The 25,997-nt window shown below is 36.7% G+C and overlaps 1 protein-coding gene across 8 annotated transcripts in view; it reads left to right on the forward strand.

The window, feature by feature from the left end:
• The window catches only part of ptprua (protein tyrosine phosphatase receptor type Ua), a 309,103-nt gene extending 285,092 nt beyond the window's left edge, over window positions 1-24,011 (forward strand). For 5 of the 8 annotated variants that reach the window (XM_082186689.1, XM_082186690.1, XM_082186693.1 and 2 more), the window contains 10 exons: window positions 96-212; window positions 417-571; window positions 3,387-3,522; window positions 7,937-8,086; window positions 14,564-14,878; window positions 18,928-19,053; window positions 19,774-19,827; window positions 21,210-21,367; window positions 22,000-22,135; window positions 22,595-24,011. In XM_082186689.1, the coding sequence (XP_082042815.1) occupies window positions 96-212; window positions 417-571; window positions 3,387-3,522; window positions 7,937-8,086; window positions 14,564-14,878; window positions 18,928-19,053; window positions 19,774-19,827; window positions 21,210-21,367; window positions 22,000-22,135; window positions 22,595-22,657 (1,410 nt within the window). In that variant the 3' untranslated portion in view covers window positions 22,658-24,011. The remainder of the gene's footprint in view (window positions 1-95; window positions 213-416; window positions 572-3,386; window positions 3,523-7,936; window positions 8,087-14,563; window positions 14,879-18,927; window positions 19,054-19,773; window positions 19,828-21,209; window positions 21,368-21,999; window positions 22,136-22,594) is intronic. The other 3 variants (XM_082186692.1, XM_082186695.1, XM_082186696.1) reach the window with 1 other exon arrangement.
• The last annotated feature ends 1,986 nt before the right edge of the window (window positions 24,012-25,997 follow it).

The following is a 25,997-nucleotide window of genomic DNA, read 5'->3' on the forward strand; positions in this document are numbered from 1 at the left end:
GAAAAAATTTATATTTGTGATTACCATTAAATTAAAATGTAAGGATTTAACCAAATTGTAAATATGATTTGAGAAATATGATTTGTTTTGTTCAGATGAAGTGCTGTAAATACTGGCCAGATGAAAGTGAGCTCTATGGAGACATTAAAATCACTCTACTGAAAACTGAAACGCTGGCAGAATACACTGTACGCACCTTTGCCATGGAGCGGGTAAGAGTGTTGAGATATTTGTCAATGGTTTGCTATGTTTTTATGTCATGAAATGTAAATTTGTTAATGGAGCTATTTCCCATTTGGTATTCTGATAAAATTATAATGTATATATATATATAGAAAGAAGTAAAATATATATATATATATATATATATATATATATATATATATATATATATATTTTTTTTTGTTCTCTATTAGCGGGGTTACCCAGCCAAGCATGAAGTCTGCCAATTCCACTTTACATCTTGGCCAGAGCATGGTGTCCCGTTTCATGCCACAGGACTGCTGGCCTTCCTCCGGCGGGTCAAAGCCTCCACACCACCCGATGCTGGGCCAGTGGTAGTCCACTGCAGGTAATCAAGCATCACTTCCTGTACTTGCAGTCTGACATGGTTTTTTTTGCACACTTTTGATTGACAGCATATAATCTGCACTGATCATCGGCTGTTTTTAAACAATCGGCCAATGGCCGGTAGTGAATATAATAGCTTTTATCGGCTGATACTGATTATTGGCCTATACATCGGTGCATCTCCATGTGATTGTTTTATACTGCATACTGTTTCAAAATAAAAATAAGTGGCATACAGTAAATACTATCCAATAAGTAGAAAACAGAATAATTCAGTTACAGATTCTATTCTAACCACTCCAACTGTTAGTTAAGCAGTCTCTTATGAGTTTTAGTGCCTGCACTTCAACTTTAAAAAAATGCATTTCTTGTCTCAAGGCAATGCCAGTTCTTTCAGATCTCAAATATGAAAGCATGTTCTTCCTTTTGATGAAATACAGTTATTTGATATTTTCCATGCATTTGCTGTCCATTATAAAGATAAAATTGCTTGCTCCTGCAGTTCACCAGTCCAAGGACGTCTTTGTATCCGCCAGACTCATTTATTTATACAAAAGACATTCATGTATCAGATCAAACTAAATTGGACAGAAAACCAATTCAATGAATCATCCCTGAACATTGTTGAAATGTTCATATAAGCATCACATGTGAAATTTATACTCAAGTGATAGCCTTATCGACTGCGTTTGCAGTTAGCATAACTAAGTCTCATTGGCCCACATTTATCCTGAAAATGTAACATTTTGTGCAAGTCAAATGTTGCAATGTGCTCCTCAGTTTATCTCTCCACTTGTATGTGCTTTAACACCATTGCTTCATCTTTTAATTAAACTAAAGGATAGCTTCATTTAAGATTTTCTAGGATACTTATTTAGTATTCCTCACTGCCATGAAGGCCAGTCCAGCCCACATTACATTTTGTTACTGCACAAAGCACTGGTAATATCATGTTTTTATACATTACCTGGACAGTAGGGGTGTGCATTGGCACTGCCCTCACAATTCGATTCGATTACGATTCACCAGGTAACAATTCGATTCTACGATGCATTGCGATGCATCAAAATTCTACTGCACACAACAAGGCAAAATTTTCATCAGTCATGAGGCAATGCAAGCAGTCAGATATTGAACAACAGATTTTATTGGCTGCTATGTGTGTATTATCACTGTATCTTTGATATAAATGTCATTAAATAAAATAAAATTGAATGGTACAGGGTATTGGATATGACATTTTCAAACATTGAAAAAGAAAACATAAATCACTGCTGTCAGTGCTTTGAATGAGAAATGTTTCTCTTCTCTCTGCTTGAGAACCATTTGAAATTAAATTTCAACTTTATTGTCCAACTCGAGGCCAGAAAATAAACAGTGTAGGGGTGTAATGGTTCACAAAATTCACGATTCGGTTCAATACGATACACTTGTGTCACGGTTCGGTACGTTTTCGATACAGCAAAAAGAAAGAAATGGCAGAGAAATTTCCTTGATTTAATTTTTTTTTATTATTATTTAAAACTAACATCATAAAGTATGATATTTTTTTCTTTGAGCAATGATGGAGCTATAATTGACTCTTCTTAGTAGCATATAAAACAAAACAGCTCCTTGGAAAAAAAATAAATGTAATATTTTGTGCTTATAAACAAATGTTTATTTTAGTTCAGATTAACATTTGAGGGCAGCAACGTTATTCATAATGTCGAAATAAATCCGACATAACGTTACTTGAAAGCATTATAGCCTACTATTCCTGCCAAACTTCCAAAGTTGCAGTGTTACTACAGTAAATCCATGGTGAATGTTGCTGATCTGTGGACACTGGATAGTTCATTCATGTCACAATGTTTCTTCCTGGTTTCCACGTCAGCGCTGTTTGATCTGTTAATAACGGAGAAATGTGAATGTTTCTCATTAGATCTCGCAGCGATGTTATTACTTTAGTGGCGAGTTCAAATGCTTTCTTCACTGGATCTCTTATTAGCGCTGTGTAGTATAGTATAGATCGGCTCGCACTGCTTTGGTCCAAACTGATAAACAGTCCGTCACGAGTAACGTTAGCTCAGTTTCGTTCCGCTTACATTGCGTTTGCCATTTGATGTTGTGGTCGCGCCAGCGTCTACATTATGAGCGCGCTCGCGACGCGCTTACATTTGAAATAACCGTTCGGTTTGAAAATGCGTGCCTTGTACCGAACGGTTTAATACGAATACGCGTACCGTTACACTAGCCTAAATAAATAAATAAACTTTACTTCAAGAATGAATAAAGTGTTCTGTGGATACTCATAGAAAACAATGTGTTCAAATTTTAAAAGATGTGGCACTTCTCATCCAGTGTGCACTTTATTTGTGAATTAGAGGCTCCTGGTCAGAGGACATAATTTATGAATCAACCCAACTAATTGGCTAGAGAGTTAATATGTTTTACCCACCACAGCTGATTGTCACCACCATTTGTTGGGTTGCCATTGTTAAGTAAATATAAAAGTAACATTGTTTTACCAACTAATATCACTGTATCATGGTACCACCACAGTTAAGGTTGGAGAGTCAGCTTAAGTTCAAGATTATTCAGGTTGGAATCTGATTTAAGGTTAATTGACTGTGGCAGTATCAGGTTGTTTTAGTCACCCCTTGAATGTTCTACTTGAAAGAGCTGTGGTAGTTTTATCCAACCCTGTAAATAATCAGGAATTGACAATGCAATTTGTGAAGTACCTCTTAAAACTGTCCAATTACGAGTGTGTACCCAGAGCTACATTAGTGCAGTGACATTATTCCTTCAGCCATCTTTTTGTCTGTCTGCAGTATGGGCGCTGGCCGCACTGGCTGTTACATAGTATTGGACGTGATGCTGGATATGGCGGAGTGTGAGGGTGTGGTGGACATCTATAACTGTGTGAAGACACTCTGCTCACGACGTATTAATATGATCCAGACTGAGGTAAGATCAGAAACAAAATTATGGCTCACATTAATCAAGTAGTCATCCAAATAATCTAGGTTGGCTATTTTATCTTGGTGTTTTACTCTAGTACTTTTGGTGCTTACCTGAGTTCATTTGATGTCAGAGTTTGTTTCATTTGGATGTTGTGAACGCTGTTTCTCAAACTCAGGTGTGCATCTTTGAACCATACTGAGTCGGCTAAAAAGGTAATCTGGGGTACTGTTGATGTGAACACTACTCTTCACTGCTGAATTGAACGCAATAGTCCTGAGTCACAGAAGTTAACTGTATGATTTGGTAAAATTGTACGTATGGCAAGAAAATGTACACCCGGTGTATGTCCACATTCTTTGGAACCTTTGCAATACACTGTTAAGATTATAAGAGTACGTTTCACAATGAAATACCATTTCAGTCTTTCTACTTCAAAATCTCACATCTAATTCAATGTATTACTTGACATTTCTTTGTAATTTCATTTCTAAATCACATTTCTGTGTAATTTATTAGCAATGTCTGAGTGAAAATCTTCTGTGGAAGTCTCAGGACTAAAAAAATCTTCATCCATTCGGTCCGAATGCAATGATAGGACGTCCTACCATGCACTCTGCTCGTGCAAACAAAACACATCATCAGTAGCTACGTTTACATGGACACAATCGGAATGAAATCAATCCGATTGATGAATCCGAACAAGGTGTTTACATGAATGATAAATAAAGTAATCGGGTTGATGTGCACGTTTATGTCACAAGTTTCAAATCGGATCTGATGTTTTGACATGCGCACACTGCACGAATATACAGAGTTTCCCGCTTTTCGCGCATAAATATTCTCCTCTATTGGTTCTTTACGTAATATTAATTCGTCTCTGGTCATAATTTAGAGCATATTAACCGTTTTGCCGTGCTGCTTATTGATCACGCAGTAAAAATGCCCCTCCCTGCGGCCAAAACCAGTCGTCTGTGGATGAGAATCCAAAACAAGGACTGGTGGGACGTTGTCCTGCTTCACTTCACAAGCTACGTTTACATGGACACAATCGGAATGAAATCAATCCGATTGATGAATCCGAACAAGGTGTTTACATGAATGATAAATAAAGTAATCGGGTTGATGTGCGCGTTTATATGTCACAAGTTTCAAATCGGATCTGATGTTTTGACATGCGCACACTGAACGAATATACAGAGTTTCCCGCTTTTCGCGCATAAATATTATAATATTCTATATTCATAAATGTTCTTTATTTGTTTTAAAAAGCAGACGTAATATTAATTCGTCTCTGGTCATAATTTAGAGCATATTAACCGTTTTGCCGTGCTGCTTATTGATCACGCAGTAAAAATGCCCCTCCCCGCTGCCAAAACCAGTCGTCTGGTTCGTCATTGCACATGCGCAGTCCTTTCAGTTTCGGTTTTCAATCCGATCAAGTGTTTACATGTTCTCTCGATTGGATTACAAAAGGGATAAACCACCCCTTTCAATCCGATCGAAATTTCATTCGGATCGAGCTCAATCGGATCAGTTAAGGTGTTTACATGAAGGTTTTTTAGTCCGATTGAGCCGCCAATCCGATTATAAGTGTCCATGTAAACGCAGCTAGTGTTCCATAAGGCTAAGCAGAGTTGTAGACACATTGCTAGTCACAGAGAGTAGCAAACAAACAGCAGCCACCTTTTACAGTTCCTCCTGATCCAAAACAACAAGCTTATGCTGCATTCACGCCATGTCATTATTAGATAGCAACTTTCTACTTGGAGCTGTTCACGTCCTCGGACTCGGAATTATGCGTTTCTATGGCAGCACTATCAATGTCAAAATGAATATGCAGCAGTCTATAAGTCAGAATTCTCAGAAAAGTCTTGATTTACAAGTTGTAATTAAGAGTTCTACGAGGATGCAAATGCATTTTACAAGTCAAAACCACTTTGAATTCTAACAATAACCATAAATAAGTTGTTGACGTTCATTATTTTTGTAATGTTGTGCTTTGAGACCTGAGGCAATGATGCTTTGCAGACGTTGCTTTGGCAGTGCGTGTTCATGTATTTTGAAGGAGGCATGGCTTTGGAGAGAACTCTGAAGGGAGGGTGGGATATGTTCCCTTGTTATGCTTTCAAAGCTAGTTTACTATTCCTAGCTTTAATGGCTAAACTTAATGAACTAATACATTCATGAATGATAAAATCAAGCCCTTTTTTCACTGAATAAGCTATTTCACTTGGACATACAGATTACAGAAGTAAAATGAGCTGAGAATGGCAATCCATGTTGCTTATAGATGTTAATATCTATCATGCAAGTATAGTAGTACGTTGAATGCTATGTTTTATTAAATATTTCATGGCAAATTCCAGTTTTCTATGTTGCCTTGTTTTTAACTTCTCTATATTTTTTACAGAAAAAATGGACTAGAAAGTTTATTTGAGGTTGCTTGGTAAAAGAGATTTAGACATTAAAAATATGTTACTTTTGAATAATTTATATTCTCATTGTATTATTTCCCCTCAAATTCATTCATTTATGAAAGACAGAGAATGAGTTGGTGAGCTGCATGTTAATAAGCTGATGGACGAAAGTAGCTGTGAATATTTTTCTATTCAAGTGAACCCTCAAGAGGCTGGACAACAAAGAAGAAACCATAATTTAATGTATAATCACTGTTCGCTTAATATCACAAGAACAATTTTAAAGACAAAAGCAAGGCCATGAAACCCATCTTGCTTTCTAGACTGCTTTATAATGCAAAAGAGATCTCTGCCCTTTTTTTACACAGTGCTGCGTATGATATATGAATTGACTACAGCAAGTTGAAGGCCAGTCTAGTGTACTCCATCAAAAGAGATCAAACAGAAAACTCATCCATGACCTTTAACCCTCTGATTGAAAGAGTAAAACAGAATCAAAATAAAATAATTTTGCAATCTAATTAAGGACGTCTTCTGTCTAATGCTTGTTTGATAAGGCAAGCATCACTATTTCTTTTGTTCATTTCTATGGTTACGTAATTTTCAAAATTTCATTATGCAGTTTATTCCTAACAACGACTCAAATCATGTGATTTTGTTAATATTCTTAAAATATTACTTTTTAGGTGATTGAATTTGCAATTGTCAACTGTCGGACCCAAGTCACATCTAGAGACCAGAATATCATAGAGTCTTGAAGTTGAGCTCCTTTAACTTTGGTCCAAAAATTTGCCTCTACCTACATTTTTACAAAAAATGTCAAAAAAAGTATATACATACAATTCATGGCTGTTTCCAGCTGAAATGAACACTAATAACAGAAAAAATGGCAACATGTTGTATTCCTTTTTACACAAATTATGCTTACAGGGGCTGATTATCAGTTGATAGTCTTATTTTGCACTCTTCCTTGTACTGTACTTCACAATACTGTTATGACCCCAAAACACTTTTACCATATTGTGTAATTTATAAACTTATACATTATGATGTTTGCATCAAACCAGCTCCATGTGTACTGACATGTTTTTCTGTAAACTTTCTTGGTAGCTCACCAGGTAAAGATTTGTAGAAGCAAGATAAAATGGCATGCTTGCCTTAGCACAACGTGTTTTTATTCCATGTTTGCTTTTGTTAACGTTATCGGTTAGGTTTAGTGTAGGTGGTAGGTTACTTTCAAATGCGACAGAGCTTTAACCTTTTAGCGCCACTCACCGGGAATTTAATTTCCGGACTATTGTGATACATACAATAACCAACTAAATAAAATGTTTCCAGATTCACATTCATCTGTTTTAGATAAAATTGAGCACTTTTTTAGCTTTACTCACTGGACATTTCACTTTGAAAATGTTGAAAAATATAGCAATGTAATATAATTTTGCAGATATGTCTCCACAAGCATGTTTTTCCAATTAGCATGGGCTATCACCCGAACACCCTAGAAACCACATACACTCTAAACACTCTAACTGACCCATTGCAATACTCTGGGAACCATCCAGAAAACCCGTAAAGCCATGGCAGCTTGAATGCATGGGCAAGGATCGCTCAAATTTTCTTCAGAAAATGTCTATAATTATATCTAGGATCTCTATAGACAACTATTGTCTTATACCACAATTTCTTGAGTCTCAATTCATTCCGCCAATGGCCATTTGTAGAAGACTGCAAAAGTTTTGTGCATCTTTACGTGGGACTATACTGTAGATTTGATTGACTTTGACATTTCCCTCCTACACTGCTAAATTAAGCTAATATTTGCCCCCTCGATTAATCTCTCTGACATTTTGTCGCATCGTTTTTAATTAAAGCCAGATAAAAGCAAATAATTGGACACTGCATTGTGCATGTTTTGACATGGACTATTTTTTTTTTAAGCAGTTTTCTGTCTGACCTGAACTGACTCTTTCTGTGTCAATCTCTCTCTGTGGTTTTAGGAGCAGTATATATTCATTCATGATGCCATACTAGAGGCCTGTCTGTGCGGAGAGACCGCCATCCCTATCAGTGAGTTTACGCTCACCTATAAGGACATGTTGAGTGTGGATTCTCAGACCAACACCTCTCAACTTCGAGAAGAGTTTCAGGTGAGTCATATTTAGCAGTGAATTAACTGAGGACAATGACTCAAAAAAAATACTTTTTTATGTTGAGTTTGAAGTGGTTAATGGTTTGACACTAACCAGTATGTATTGCAATATCAGAATTTAAAAATAAACTTACATAGACTGATTTTAGTGGGCAGTTGGTTGCAATTAGCTTGAACCTTGGCATGTTTTTAGTTGGTTAGGATTAGTCACATTTTTACGGTGGTTAGCTTTTGTTTAAATACATATCATATATTGAAAAGGTAATGTTATATATATATATATATATATATATATATATATATATATATATATATATATATATATATATATATATATATCAGTTCACTAGTTATAAAATGTGTTATATTTTGCTGCGTACATGTTTAGATTTTAGAACAGATATATCTATAACAGTTGAAATGTATAATTTATCATAGTACACTGTGCAAAGTTGTAACCTGAATATGTAAGAGTTTTTTTTTTTTTTTTTTACTTGATCTCAACTGTGAGAAGAGTTTCATGTGAGTATAATTCAGGAGAGAACTGGACCAGTTATGCCACACTGTGTTGTGCACACAACCTTTCAACTGAGCAAACTGAGCCAATACACATGATTTTCTAGTTTGAATGGCTGTTTCTCAAGTAGCACTGAGTCATTTTAGAAGTCAATTATATATAATTGAGTATCTTTATGAGTTTCAAAGTAGCTGCACCTGTTCCAGGGTCAATGTATTCACAGCATTCTTACAAAACTGACCCCAGAACTCTCAAACGGTGAATAGTCACTTATCACATTTTTGCAAATTCACTCTTTTTCTTTTTCTTATTTCCCCAATAAATACAAGGATGTATCCTTTTTGTGACCCCTAAGCTGAGAAAACCATTATTATGCCTATTGCCTATTATTATTTTTTGTAAGTTAATACCCAGTAATATTACTGCTGATGCCAGTCTAATTACAGCCGGTTTAATGTTGTAGACTCTGCTAATGCACTGACTACATTGACTACATATCATTGCTTAGACCCAGGAAGAGATTGTGTGGTGAGATTGGTCACATTGTGTGGTGTCACTGAAACACACTGACAAATTAAAATGCATATACTCTCAAAAAAATGCCCAATGCATAGTATACTGTATGAACAATTCTGAGCACATAAAGAGACCAAACATAAAATATTCATGACCGTTGTGAAAAATTTGTGTCTACTAAAAAAAAGTAGACTTTTGCCAAAATTAGGAGCACTGTTTGAAGCAAGAGAATAAAAACCTCATATTATTATTATTATTATTATTATTATTATTTTCCTTCTTTTTAAAATAGACTGAAAGAACATGTGATCTGCAGTTGTTACCCTAAAGAGATATTTCTGATTTAACCCCAAGAAAAAAAAATGTGTTGGTATAAATTAATACATTTAGGTTTATTCAGTAATGTGCAATAATAATTTTGACTTGAATAAAACCAGTTAATTTAGAAAAAAAACTAAAACAATCCTACAGACTTGAATTAAAGGAGGGATCCGATTTAAATGTAGAGTAGTAGTTGTATTGTTTACTAAAACTACAACCAATAAAAAAAAAAAAAAAAAAATTATTCATTAAATTAAAACTGAAATAAAATCAAAATAATAAATATTAGATAAAAAACCTAAACTTAAAATTTTAAATGTTGCCTTGGCAACTGAGTGAAATAAAAATAAGTTTAATTTGAAGTACTAAAATTGAAACTGAAACTAAAATTAATTTAAAAAGCTAAATAGAATATATATATATATATACAGTGAGGAAAATAAGTATTTGAACACCCTGCTATTTTGCAAGTTCTCCCACTTGGAAATCATGGAGGGGTCTGAAATTGTCATCGTAGGTGCATGTCCACTGTGAGAGACATAATCAAAACAAAAAAATCCAGAAATCACAATATATGATTTTTCAACTATTTATTTGTATGATACAGCTGCAAATACGTATTTGAACACCTGTCTATCAGCTAGAATTCTGACCCTCAAAGACCTGTTAGTCTGCCTTTAAAATGTCCACCTCCACTCTATTTATTATCCTAAATTAGATGCACCTGTTTGAGGTCGTTAGCTGCATAAAGATTCAAGATTCAAGAGTTTTATTGTCATTGGACAGTCTCCTGCACAACGAAATTTGCAAACAGGGCCACCCAGGTGCAATATAACCATCTACGATAAAAACATATAAAGAGATTAATAAATAAAAAGAAAATTAAATAAACAACAGTAGCAGCATCATTGTTAAAAATCATTGACACACGCGTGCAGACACACAACAGAACGACTGTGAGAATGCAAAGTCAGTCAGTGGTCTGCTTCATTTAAAGTTCTGACTGCCCAGGGGAAGAAACTATTTCTCAGCCTGTTGGTCTTGCTTTTGAGGGATCTGAACCTCCTCCCTGAGGGCAACATAGTGAACAGGTGATGGTCGGGGTGAAGATGGTCTTTTATGATCGACCTGGCTTTGGTGAGACATCTGGAACTGGCGATGGAGTCCAGGGGCGGGAGTAGACAGCCAATCACCCTCTCCGCGGTTCTGGTGACCCTCTGTAGTCTCCTTCTATCAGCCAATGAACAGCCAGCGTACCACACAGGGATGGCATGCACCAACACACTCTCAATTGTGGCTCGATAGAAGGAGACCGACAGATTGGTCTGCAGCCTGTTCCATCTCAGTACCCTCAAGAAATGGAGGCGCTGCTGGGCCTTTTTGACTAGGGCAGTCGTCAGACAAAGACACCTGTCCACCCCATACAATCAGTAAGAATACAACTACTAACATGGCCAAGACCAAAGAGCTGTCCAAAGACACTAGAGACAAAATTGTACACCTCCACAAGGCTGGAAAGGGCTACGGGGAAATTGCCAAGCAGCTTGGTGAAAAAAGGTCCACTGTTGGAGCAATCATTAGAAAATGGAAGAAGCTAAACATGACTGTCAATCTCCCTCGGACTGGGGCTCCATGCAAGATCTCACCTCGTGGGGTCTCAATGATCCTAAGAAATCAGAGAAATCAGCCCAGAACTACACGGGAGGAGCTGGTCAATGACCTGAAAAGAGCTGGGACCACCGTTTCCAAGGTTACTGTTGGTAATACACTAAGACGTCATGGTTTGAAATCATGCATGGCACGGAAGGTTCCCCTGCTTAACCCTCTGGGGACCAAGCTGTTTTTGGGGCCCTTGAGATGTTCTGACATGCTCTGACATTTGTGCTTTTTTCAGTTATTTATAAACATGTTAATGGCAAAGGTGTAAATTCACTCTATATAGCACAAACAGGCCTACCATAATATGCGAGCAACATGTATGTAGATGTTTGTATTTTTAAGAGAATAATGTTTATGCGTGGTTATTTAAAAAAATAAAAATGAAAGTTGCTGAAATAAGACCACAAAACTCATACAAAATATGTGCCCACAAGACTTTTGACTAATGGATGTTGTCCCTTTCAGTTCTAGCTTCAAAATTATGTGAAAATAGTCTTGCTTTATCGTTCACAAAAAAAAATACATTTATTTAAATGGTGTAAAACAGGTTTTGCTTGGAAAGCCAATATGCGAGGGGGAGGAGTAGTTTACACCTTAGTCCCACCCACTCTGCATAATGACTCTGCATAATTAGCCATTCATTCAGGTGTGACACTGACTGAGCCACAATGCAAAGACAAAATATATATTTTGAAGAAGACTTATATTGACCATTTAAGATTTTGCTTACATCTATCTTGTAAATATGTTTTGCTATTTTATTAAAAAGGTTACAATTACAACAATAATTACAATTTCAGCAATATTTCTGCAAAAAAGTACTCTTTCTTTGTAAAAAAAAAAAAAAAAAAGATTATAGGCCTACATTTTATCATATGTATTCATTAGTTTGAATATAGCCAACATTGGAACATCTTAGTCTATGACTTTATTTTTGACAAAATAGTATTTTATATATATTCAGAAAAGCTTATTTGATGTGACAGTATATTCTACAGTAAAAACTGTACCCAAATCTAGTCAACAAAATGTTGTCTTTCATACTTCGCCTGACTGTAACGCAGTAACTGTAACTGTAAAAGCAGTTTATTCTTTCACACACAGACGCGCGATTCATATTTAGGCTAAACACTCTTTACAAATAGACGCGCGATTCATATTATAGAAACGCGATTCATCTTTTTGTTTACATAAGCCTACAACGTTATTCCATAACGTTATTCCACATTAACACTTGAGAAAGGATAACTTAGCCTACCTCACTCCTCAGCGGGATCTGCTCCTCATATCAGCACGGAAAATTTTCTCCATAAGGTAGGCTATATTATGCCTCTTTGTTTACAGCTGATGTGGGGGCGTTTCACAGACTGAAATGGTTCTCAGAATTTGCGTTTGAATAGCACGCGCTCTCCGGGGAGTGGTCACATTACTTTTGAATGGCTCCTAATGAGCTCGACTGGAGTCGCTCTCTTTTTATACAGATTACAGAAGCTGATAATATTAGTTTTTTATATAAATTACTTCATTTAAAAGCTGCGATCTCAAGCTTTATGCCCGTGGGTCTGTTTGCCTGTTTGACTGAATTTTCGCGGAGTTATAGATAATTTTCGAACGCGTTTCAAATGGGAGTTTACTGACAGAGAGAAGGCAGAAATAGCATCATGTTAGTTTTTCTTTATTTGTCAAAAAGCAAAACACTTTATTTGTATTGTGAGTATACAGAAAAAAAATAGAAACTGAACAGGATCGATTGATGTATTACACGAAAATGAAAGATCAAAATTAACAGAGCATTTTGTGTTTATTTTTCATTGCTAAAAAAAAAAACGAGCAAAACGCGTGGGCGCGTTTTTGGTCCCCAGAGGGTTAAACCAGCACATGTCAAGGCCCGTCTTAAGTTTGCCAATGGCCATTTGGATGATCCAGAGGAGTCATGGGAGAAAGTCATGTGGTCAGATGAGACCAAAATATAACTTTTTGATCATAATTCCACTAAACGTGTTTGGAGGAAGAAGAATGATGAGTACCATCCCAAGAACACCATCCCTACTGTGAAGCATGGGGGTGGTAGCATCATGCTTTGGGGGTGTTTTTCTGCACATGGGACAGGGCGACTGCACTGTATTAAGGAGAGGATGACCGGGGCCATGTATTGCGAGATTTTGGGGAACAACCTCCTTCCCTCAGTTAGAGCATTGAAGATGGGTCGAGGCTGGGTCTTCCAACATGACAATGACCCGAAGCACACAGCCAGGATAACCAAGGAGTGGCTCTGTAAGAAGAGCAATACATCTGGAAAGCAATACTATGGAAGTTGGTAAAATCTGCTGGCACAGTCAAGCACCACTCACATTCTTTTGACAAAATGTAGTTTGTTAGAATTGTTTTAATTTTATGGTATTTCCATTAAAATCCAATGGTTGTTAAAATGCATGTACAGCACCTGGGATTTATGCAAATCATGTTGTTTTGTTTCATCCAGGTTAAGTGCTGCATACTAACTCACAGCTCAAACTTTGATGAAGTCAACCAGCCGTAGCATCTATTTTCGTTCATTTAGAGAGGGATTAATGAGGTGTTCCCTCATCTTACAGTTCCGCATGTACGTTTTTTACATTAAGCTACTAATGGCGTCATGCCTAACACTCTCAGAGTGTATACCTGTCCTCCTGATAGCACAGCTCTCAAAGCCAATGTAATTCTAATAATCATAATTGTAATGTCCCATTTGTGCCGTCAGAACCAATCAGGAATGAAGTACTTTACCCATCAAGTGTAATAATCTGCATAATTCTCAGTTTGATTCATTCACCTCAAGGCTCATAACATAAGTATTCATTTGTGACCAGTCTGCATTTATTTTCAGCCATTAAGCTTTGCAGCCATTCTTTGCCCGAGACAAAATCATTTCAACTTCAAATTCTTTTCTCTACATCTATCTACAATCGAGGTCATAAATTGAACTACACCTTGCAGAATCTGTAAAATTATAACTATAATAATTAGTTAAAAAAGAGGGATCATATTTTTTCTTAGTATTTATTATTGCCCTATCTATCTATCTATCTATCTATCTATCTATCTATCTATCTATCTATCTATCTATCTATCTATCTATCTATCTATCTATCTATCTATCTATCTATCTATCTATCTATCTATCTATCTATCTATCTATCTATCTATCTATCTATACTCTGTTCAATGTTTTAGTGGCTGAAGGATTCTAGATGTCAGGATAATGTAATTCTCTGTTTTCATAATGTGTTTCCTTTCACACCATTTTACACTTCTTCCTCTTTTGCTTTTTTGGACATTTTTGCCTCTAGCTATTGCCTGCATAATTTTACTTCCTCATTCTCTCATTGTCTCACTTAGTTATATCATTCCACATCCTTTGCGTGCTTTCAGACACCCTTTGATCCCTTGTCTTTTCTCTTCGTCTGCCTTTTTTCTCTTCAGACTCTAAACTCTGTCACCCCTCACCTGGATGTGGAGGAGTGCAGCGTGTCTCTGCTGCCCCGGAACCGCGAGAAGAACCGGAGCATGGACGTGTTGCCGCCCGACCGTGCCCTCGCGTTTCTCGTGTCCACAGAGGGGGACGGCAACAACTACATAAACGCGGCACTGATGGACAGCTTCCTGCAGCCTGCTGCATTTGTGGTCACCCCTCACCCCCTGCCCACCACCACCGCAGACTTCTGGAGACTTGTATTTGACTACGGTTGTACCTCCATCGTCATGCTTAACCAACTCAACCAGTCCAACTCTGCCTGGGTAAGAGAGATAGATTAATAGATCAACAACCCACAATGTCCACATGTTGTTACTGTCAAATCACCTACCAGCTTCAGTTGTGTTGCTTCACTGCCATTCATAAATCTTCTCCAGTGGCATCATGGGATAGTAAAGTGTCCATCGAATGCGCACTTCAGAATCTCGGCGGAAGTACAGTAGTAGGTCTTCCAGGTACTTTTTGCCTACTGTTTTTCAAATACTATGTTTTCGGACATACAGTTCTACTCTGTTGGTGTACTGTTTTTCACATACTATATAGTAGGTAAGTATTTAATTTCGGATGCAACTCATGTGTGTTAATCTGTGAATTTTTTTCGGTTGCTTTGGCACAATACATCACTTCATCTTTCAAATGACATGGCTGCTTTTCTCACTTAGACATAACCATAACTAAATTTCTATGTACCTACAGCCCAATTTGCATGTTTTTATCGTTTTTATTATTATTAAATTGAATTTAAATACCTAAAATAATACAAAAAGACAGCAATTTACTGTATTTCTACTGTATCCAAATAAAAAAAAATGAAAAACAGTGGAGCGCCTACACTTTGGTGTTGGGGCTATACATACAGAATGCGTGTTTCCATTATACTGCTCTATATTTCTCTTCATTTTCCATTTTTTTTCTGTGTAAACACGCAGTAGATGGACCTATTTAACCTCAATGCTCCCGTCTCCATCTTTTGCAATGTCTCACGCTTGACAGCAATCTAGAAACACTATGATCAAGTTAAAAGAAGCTGAACTTTTAAAAAGCGCATCTCTAGACCTTGCTTTTTTTATTATTCCTTGTGACCTGTCTTTCGTTTTAAACCGTAAACAAATGTGGGCTGTGTGAATGCCCCAATTTCAATTTCATTACCATCTAAACAAAAGGGAACATCTTAAGAATAAGTTTGTACTAGAATGTAAACGTGGATCATGTAACATACTGCAGTAAATTCTAAACCGTAGAGAGGTGTCATTCTTGTCAATTTTACAAAAGAAAGCATTGCGTGAAGAAAAATGGCATGAATTCTGACTTTACTCAAACCAAACTTAAATCTGAACTCTGGATTTATTCAAAACATACCTTTGTCATGTATAATTTGGAAATGCATGCACCAGTTACTGTACTTCCACATATGAAAGTGGTTCAGATTACTATAAAAAAATGTCAGATTTAGTGCAATAATTGTAATGTTTTTGCTTTCATCCAACACATTTGTGCCACATGTGAGGAGAGAAAAAATCTGGTTTAGGCCACAGACAACTGTGGTGTGAATATAACCTTTACATATTTAAGCCACCCTGCAACCTTTTATTTTGAAGTCTTTGAGAGTGTGAAAGCTATTTTTTGGTAGGTCAGATGTGCCTTTCATTTGAGACTCCCCACATTGATAATGTGTTTGTCTTGTCTAAATTGGCAATGGAAAGGACAAACTCACCAAGACACCAACCTACTCGTGATTTTCACTCTTCTCCCCCTGCAGGGAACCACTGTTACCCGTTCTCCATGATAAAGCATTTCTGGTGCACATTATTCGACTGAATACACAATTAGAGTGTGTCATCTTTAAGACTCACCTGATAATACATCTGTATTTGTGATTTTTGTATGTGTAAGGTAATCTGCACAAAACTATTTTATAGTTATTTCTGTTTCCTGTCTCCCATTTAATGTGTGCAAATTTCTAGGGATTATCTCACTTATTCCTCTGACTTTCTAGAAATATCTCTCTGTTCTCTTTCTTTTGCAGTCACCCCTTTCTGATCTGTCTGAGTGTGTTTGCATGAATATGTATCTTCTTCTGCACCATGTCACTATGTTAATATGCATCATTGTGACAAGAATTTATCAATTTCTATCTCATCTATATCAACATATCTCTATCTCACATCGGAAATACATGGCTGAAGCTGTTTCACGCCTACTCGTTTCAAATAAAAGCATGTTGGATTAGATCTGTCTGCAACAGGCGTGAGTGAAAATTAATTGACACATTGAGCAAATGGTAATCTGGTGGGAGATTGGACTAGAAAATGCAGCCGATATGGAGAAATGAGCAAGGAGTATTTATCTTGGTGGGCTGCAATTGGATTTTCAGTGATGTTTAGCCTATCTCTGGCATTTCCTTGACTCCATTATCCTTTCACCGTCTATCTTCACCCTTCGCTTAATCACAAGATACCCATTTTCTCTATCCACTATCTATTTTATTAATACATTCCAAACAGACATTGACTTGTATCTTCTGATTGTGGGCATAATAAAAAAAAAAAAAAAAAAAAAAAAACACATTATGGTGATACTCCAAAAAAAAAAAAAGGTAAGTAATAAAAAGTTGTTTTGTTTTAAAATGGTATTATGCTAATAAATAACACTTTACAATATGGTCCCATTTGTTACCATTAGTTAACATGAACTAATAAGGAACAATACTTCTAAAGCATTTATTAATCCAAATGTTATTTACAATTAACAAACAAACAATTAACACTTGTAACTAATTTATAACTGCCTAATTTAGTTAAAGGGGTCATTGGATGCAAAATTCAGTTGTATATGGTGTTGCATATAAATGTGTCTTTGCAGTGTGTGGACACAACCACCATACAATGAAAAAAAAATCCATTCACTCCTTTTTTTATCCTCAAAAAGCCTAAAAACTCTTAATCAAGGCGTTTGGATTTTCTGAGCAATATGACATTGCTATAAGCAATATGCTCCGCCCACAACCACTGACGAACTGTCCCGTATTAGCATATTTCCGCTCTTAGCCATTTGTACTGTCCATGGCAGCACTTTTACATGTCTTGTGTTGACACGCCCCACGGAAGAGAGGGGTGGGGTGAGATAATGATAATGCATTATCTAACATTAACTAATGGGACATTATTGTAAAGTGTTACCGGATAAGATTGGGAAAAACTAAACAAAATGCAGGGTATCCTTTTGATTGTCATTTGAAAAGAAACACATAAATCATTTGGATAGAAACATCCACCGCTATAACTTTAGTTTAGCAATCTTACTTCAGAGACATTGCCTTGCTGGAGGGTACTACTGCTAAGCTCAATGGTGCAAAAGACTGGACTATTCAGAGCTGGGCACAAATCACTGAGATGTTGTTAGATAAATTAAAGCCCAGATTTCCTGTTTATTTGAAGTATCCAATTACTTTTATTGTAATGTGCGTTTTCATTGCATATATATTTTTATATTGTAGTTTTGATTTATGTTCCTTATATGTTTGAATTTTGAATAAAAAAATGTGATATAAATTTTTTTTTACATTTAAAAAAAAAAAAACTATAAACAAGTAAGGGATAATGTAGTGCGAGGCGGTTGTTATAGCGAATACAACCCCGACAGGCTGATCAGGATCCCGACGCGAAGCGTTTTTATTCGAAAAATACCTTTTTTGAATTTTGACAAAATTAGATCACATTGTCAGATATCAAATGGCTTAATTGAAAACATTTCATAATATTTTAATATTTAAAAAAAATCATTATGCATTTTTAAATGCATATCAATGCATTATTATTATCTCATTGTAATATAAACATTATTATCAATGTTATTGTAGTTATTATACCAGTCATTCCATTTCATGATCAACAATCTCAATCAACAATCTCATCATTGATGTTGTTCACCCATAATAATACTCTGTTTATGTTATAGTTATATTATTCTGGTGTATTGCAAGTGTTATTATTATTGTAGTTTTTTCTCTTCTTCTTTCTTTTTTTAGTTGCATATATTTAGTTGCTTTTTTTAATAATATCAGGCAAATGGACTGCCAATGAAAATCAGCCTTTAGATAACTTAGGTACATTTATATCTGTCTGGATGTTGATTAATGTACACTGTCCCTTTTGAAATAATGAAATACATACATACATACATACATACATAAATGTTTTGTATTTGTCCATTTTTGTCACTGCCTCTGCGCTAAACAACACTTTAATAGGAATTAAATTAAATTGAATTGTACAGCAATTTACATGTGTAATTATGTCCTTCTCTTTCTCAGCCTTGTCTACAATACTGGCCTGAAACAGGGATGCAGCAGTATGGACCCATGACGGTGGAGCTGCTCTCCAGATCCACTGATGACAATGTTGTCACTCGTCTATTCAGGGTGAACAACATCACACGGGTGAGTCTATAATGCCATACACGTCATCTTCAAATAAATGTTATCTCCATTGTGCCTTACAATCACCCAGTGTTAGTGCTGACATTTCCTCGTACCTCATTAAAATCAGACCCAATTAGACAAATCACCTGTCTTCTAACGTCTGTCTTTTTTAAAGAGATTCTCTGAGTTCAGGGCATCTCCAGATAGGTCAATTAACTGCTAGGCTAATAGCTTAAATTATCTTTTCAGAGACTTGTAGAAAATGAATTCAATACCGATTAAATTAAATCAAAGGTGTAAAAGTGTGGTCAGTCTCCATTTCACAAAATAGCACTGACATTGCTATAATTAGACCTGGTAATTTCTCGCTGGATGTGTGTGCGAGAGAGCGATACAGTTGTGTCTCTCTCAGTGTGGTCTGTGCTTCTGATATTGACTTGTCTGGATAAAAAGAAATTTTTTCACACCTCTAGCTGACCTTAGTCCTCCCTGATGGCATCATTGTCAACATCCTGTCTCTTTGAAATCTTGTCTCAAGTGTTGCACCTCTCATTGTTCGCCCCCTTTAGCACTCCTGACAGCCAGGCTGTCAACCTTTAGCCATATTCCCATCCGTGCCTCTGTCAGTTTGGCTAGCCCCTGTCAGTCCCTATTTCCCCTCTGTCTCTTTGAGACTCTGCAAGCTGGGCAAACACTCCATGTCATTGTCAGAAATTGTCCCATACTGCCTCTTCACAGGACCCCAGAGAGAACCACCCATGTTGGAAAGACGATTCTCACTTCTCCAAAAAGGTACAAGACTGAGGAGTAGAGTGCTATTGATAGATCATGTTGCTAAACGGCGCCAACCCTGGACAAAGAAAAGCCCTGTGACAGAAAAATGCTTTAATGATTTGTTACAGAGCAATTTAGATGCTAATTAATGCTCAAATGATCCAGTCAATGACTTGCAGATGAGCTGAATATTGTGTGCTGTGTGAGTGAGTGTTTGAATTACAGTAGATGTTCCATGAATAGGATACAAAATAGAGTGACATGTTTCAGGCATCAGTGAAAGAAGTTGCTTAACCTTCAGATAATGTTGTTTGTTTATGCCAGGAGGTCAAACTAAATATTATATGAGATGTAATTTTGTATGCCCTTTCTGGAACCCTGTTACCAAAATGTTCGTTTTTATTATTATCACAGTTTATTATTATTGTTATTATTAGAAATATAATTTTCAAGCAATAAACACATTTGGTAACACTTTATTTTACAGTGTCCTTGTTACATATGTTACATGTACTTACCATAGAAATAAGAGCAAATTAAGCAATAATTACAAGCAACTAACCCTCAACCAAATCCTAATCCTACCCTAACCCTATAGTAAGTACATGTAGTTGCTTAATATTCCTCAGTACTTAAATGTATAATTACATTTTTAATTACATAATTACAATGACATCCTAAAATAAAGTGTAACCACACATACATACATTTATATATATATATATATATATATATATATATATATATATATATATATATATATATATATCATAAAAAAGTACACTAGAATGAGTAACAGGGTTGCATATTTATTTATTTATTTATTTAAGTATTACTCAGTAGGGACTAGGTTTGGGATGCTTATTGATTTGTAGTTATTGATTTTATTTCCAATTACAGAAGAGTTTTTATTTCATTGTAAATTAACTTAATTAAAATAATTTTTATTTAATTGTTTACTATAATTTAATTCATATAAGTTTAACAGAGTTTTGTCATGTGGTTTTAATTGTTGGTTTAAATCAAGAAGGTTTAGATATCTCATGTGGCACATATGGAGCCCCTAAGGGGACATGCTGAAGGAAAACAATTATGAAATGGGAGAAAAAATTCTATTTATATGCTTTCATAGCGTTGTGTTTTCCCTTAAAGCTTCTCTGGGAAATCAAACGTTTTGTGATTGAGTGCAAAATGCAAAGTTTCTAGGGGGAATGCAAGAGTTTTGAGAGAGAACGCAAAGGCAAGTTTATATCACCATGTCCCTTTAGGGTCTCCATATGTGCCACTTCAGAGAACTTTACCCCTTTGATTGAACAGACCATTTTAATTTCATTTTCATGCTATGTTTACAATTATTTTCTCATTCTTCTGGTCTTGGTCTCTCTGTCTTTATCATTCAGTTGCAGGAAGGTCATCTGGTAGTGCGACATTTCCAGTTCCTGCGCTGGTCGGCTTATCGTGAAATCCCAGACTCTAAGAAGGCCTTTCTCAACCTGCTGGCACAAGTGCAGAAGTGGCAGAGGGAGTGTGGCGATGGTCGCACTATAGTGCACTGCTTGTAAGTTTCATACGGCTCTGCTTCCAAATGCTAATTGGAGAGCAATTACACTTCATTGTGTTGATTATACAATCCAGGTCTCTTTTGCTCCCGTGCTCCTGCAATTTCTGTGGCCACCCAACAGTGAAAATCTGCTTAAAGTGCTTAATCTCCGGCTGCTTTTTCATGTCTTCATTTTTTCTCAGTATTTGACTTCTTAGCGCTCTGGCCTCAGGATACGTACCTGCCACCTGCACGTGTCTGTAGTTTAATACATCTATCCTCTATTAATGATAGCATGGTACAGACACCATTTCGGGCTTCAAAGCATCTGTGCTGGGGTGCCCTTCTTTTATCAGTAGCCCTAGGGAAATGATCTTAGTTCAGTAGGATGTGACATTTTTATAGCTTGACTTTTCCCCAGAGCGCACTGGTACTTTCCATTCCTTCTTGTTCAAAAGTATTGCAGATATCTGGCAGCCTGTGGTGGCACAAATATGGCTCTTTCACCGCTATCCCCTCCTCCAGACATCTATAATACAATAATCCACACAAGCTTTGAAAGTGTGCTGCATAGATCCCTCTCCTACATGTGTTACAAGCCACTTCTATTCTTGAAGATGCTAATGAAACAACGTATTAATGTCTTTAAGGAATGGTGGGGGACGTAGTGGCACTTTCTGCGCATGCACCATGATAATGGAGATGGTGCATCATCACAACATGGTCGATGTGTTCTACGCCGTCAAGACTCTACGGAACTCCAAGCCCAACATGGTGGAGTCTATGGTTAGTGTGCTAATTATGTGCAGAACTTATTAGTGGTGTTTAGACCATTAAGACATGCTTAGACCAAACCCCTAACCAATGTGTAACAGTTTGACATGCAAATAATTTGTTCTGTGAGCATTTTTGATACCTCAAATTACACTTGAGAAAGAGGTGCTTTTACTCTACTCTGCAATAGATGATAAAACAATTATATTGACTTAGATTGAAGGAGGGATACAACTGTATAAATAGCCTGGCTAAGTTATAGTTTCCACCATTGTTCCTCTGCAAGTAACTTGTAGCTCTGTATTTCAACACTTATAAATTCCGTAATCATATTTTTATTATAGGATTAACGATTCACAGACAAACATCTCTCACATTTTCTTAAAATGTAAAAATGTAGTTGCATTATGAAATTGATGTAGTTTGTGAATGTCACCAAATAAATCGATGCAACCTTGATGTTGTTTACAGGAGCAGTACAGGTTCTGCTACGAGCTGGCTCTGGACTACCTGGACTGCCTGGAGGTCAGATAACACAAGAGCTCAAGACCTCATCAACACTGGCTTCAACCTCTTCACCTTTCCTCCTCTTTTTCCTTTCACTTGGGCCAATCCAGCCCATATGAATGAGCTGTTCTGTCCTCCAGTGAGAATGCATAATCTACGTCAAAAGTGGGAATGCAAGACTTGGCACATTTCTTTAACCTTCAACCTCTATTGTCCTCTGTGTACTTTTTGTTTTGGTGTTTTCTCCTCCACTGACTCCCTGTGCCAGATATTCCTGCCAAACCCTTGAGGGAATTGACGAGATTTTAACAGCTTTGAGATTTATGACGTACCTCTTTGATCACGTGACTGGTTCTAAGCTCCGCCTATAGGCCTTATACACCATGCAAGAGGAAAACACGCTGAAACCATGTGACTGCAACAGCGACAACATGGGAGATAACATTGTGTTTGTACATTACGTGTATTGTTAAACTCTGTACGTGGGGCGATCTACTGTGATGATTTTATTGGAAAGCATACCTTGAATGTGAGGGTGTGATAATTGATGGAGTTTTTTATTGAATTATTTAAAGGTGATCTGTATTATTTGTTGATGTTAATCTCCCATCCCAGCTTAATGTGCAGAAACATCTATAAGTGAGCCATTCAATAGGTTGATTCTCCTCAAAAGTGTAACACTGTGGCGCTATCAAAACATTGCTCTATTTGTTTGAGCATCCCAACACAGCAACTTTGACTCAACCAATAGCGTGAGTTTGGGGCGGATCTATGTGTTTGGCTGACCAGTAACAGATGGAGGTTTGGGACAGCTGTTTGAAAACAGTGAGTTTTTCTTGCAATTCTATTTGGTGACAGACATTCTTCACCTTTAAATCGGAAAGTGGCACTCGAAAGTTCAGACAGGTCAGAAGAATAGCTACAAATATGGTTTCTGGGTTGATTTTTTTGTTGGGGGGGTTTGTGTTTTTTGGGGGGGAGGGGTGTGTATATATAATATATATTTTGCAAAAAAAAAAAGTTTCTAGATGTTGTCTTTAATGTGCCAACTCATGTGTGCGTGTGTGTGTGCGCGTGTGTGTTCGCACAAAGAGGATCAATCATGGATCTGCATGCCTGTTTCATGTTTCATTGCAATCCATTGTGACCAGTCTGCTTTGGGTGCCGCTGCTTGCTGTCATTGAGCACAGTAAAACAAAAACATATACGCAACTATATAAAATAACTAAAACAAACATGCTACTGTTGGAATATGGTGAGGCACTCGCCAAAAAAAAGTTGCTTTGTATCTTTGTATTTATTGGTTGTGTTTTATTTTCTACAAAAAAAAAAAAAAAAAAAAAAAAAAAAGTAACATGAACGAATAAAACATTCCAATGTTGCTTTTATCTCATTGTCATTATTGTTGTTCATTTTCTAATCAAGCTTGGCTAATTTCAATACAATAATAGGTCAATTGTTTTCCACCACTAGACAACAGATATTAAATAGAATTGTATTGATCTCAGGGATGGGTATATTCTTGGATTTTGAAATGGCTTTAAACAATTACCAAAGAAACTGCAAATGCTGTGTTTTCAGATACATTCCATGCATGGATTGCTTCCGACAGCAATGAAAGAGCTAGCGGTGCCAACCTGAACCTCATCTGTGTTCATTTACACGCTCATGATTTGGGGTTCGGTGTCTCGGAGCTGCTCGGTTTGCAGTAAATGCCACTCCACATGAACTCCATCTCTGCCAATGCTGTGAGTTTGTGTCACTTATAACGTGCATTTAAAAAAAAGGCAACATTTGCCAACTGTCTTCTCAAATTTGTAATGAGAATCATTTATAAATCCGTTGTCAACAAGACAACAAGATATTCAGGTTTCCTTGCGGTTCCCGCAAAATAAAAGTTCCATGGTTTAACCTTTAAAAGCAAATACAAATCAAGACAGCCATTAATATTAGCTTTGTAATGTTACTGCTGTTCTGTAAAACTAAATAATAAGTAAATTTTTTTTTTTTTTTTTAATTTTTTTTACAGTACAACAGGACCTGGAGGTTCTGGATACTCCACTTTAAAATGAAAATTCTGTCATCATATACTCACCCTCATGTTGTTTCAAACCTGTATGAATTTCTTTCTTCTGCTGAACTGAAAGGAAGATATTTAGAAGAATGTCAGTAACCAAACAGTTTCTGGTACCATTGACTTCCATAGTAGGAAAAAATATATACTATGGAAGTCAATGGTACCAGAAACTGTCTGGTTACTGACATTCTTCTAAATATCTTCCTTTCTGTTCAGCAGAAGAAAGAAATTCATACAGGTTTGAAACAACATGAGGGTGAGTATATGACAGAATTTACATTTTAAAGTGGAGTATCCCTTTAAGTCTCTAGATTGTCAGATTTTTATTTTATTTTTTCAATTTTGCCAACAAATAGTTTCTCCTAAAATTTAAAACAACTATACTTCAATGAAACATGACTGAGATCTTCAGTAAGACTTCTGAGCCATGAAAGAGCTACACCTGAGTAATACGTTTGGGTAGCATAGCGAGTAACCGTGAACTACTTGACCCATTTGGTCTGTTTGCTTTTCATTACAAGCATATTTATGAAACTGATAAACTTATCAGATGGCACTATAGAAAGAACCTGCTTCAGTGAGCTAATTTTTTTCTTACTCTTGATAAGACTGCAGTGTTGTGATAGCCAGCAGCCATATCACCCTGTAGCCCAAGACTGGTTGCCTACTGTAGCTAAGCAGGGTTGAGCCTGGCCAGTACCTGGATGGGAGACCTCCTGGGAAAACTAGGTTGCTGCTGGAAGAGGTGTTAGTGAGGCCAGCAGGGGGTGCTCACCCTGTGGACTGTGTGGGTCCTATAGCCCCAGTAAAGTGATGGGGACACTATACTGTCAAAGAGCACCGTCCTTCGGATAAAATGTTAAACCAAGGTCCTGACTCTCTGTGGTCATTAAAAATCCCAGGATGTCCTTCGGAAAAAGAGTAGGGGTTTAACCCCGGCATCCTGGCCAAATTTGCCCATTGGCTCTGTCCATCATGGCCTCCTAATCATCAATATATATACAGATTAGCTTTATCACTCTGTCTCCTCTTCTAGTCTCTTCAATATAGTTCAGGGTTCCCGCGGGGTCTTAAAAAGTCTTAAAAAGTCTAAAATTCTGAACTTTAAATTTAAGGCCTTAAAATGTCTTAAAAACAGCCAGATTTTGATCCGTGGTCTTAAATTTCATTTAGTCAGGTCTAAAAAAGGTCTCGCCAACAGGCCGTTCACATATCACATCTTTTGCGCGCTCAAGTTCGTTCAAATGTAGGCGCGCGCGCGCTCATAATTGAAGCGACGCACTCGTTTTT

The sequence above is a fragment of the Leuciscus leuciscus genome (assembly GCF_965113295.1).
Source record: "Leuciscus leuciscus genome assembly, chromosome: 12".
Taxonomy (NCBI): Eukaryota; Metazoa; Chordata; class Actinopteri; order Cypriniformes; family Leuciscidae; genus Leuciscus; species Leuciscus leuciscus.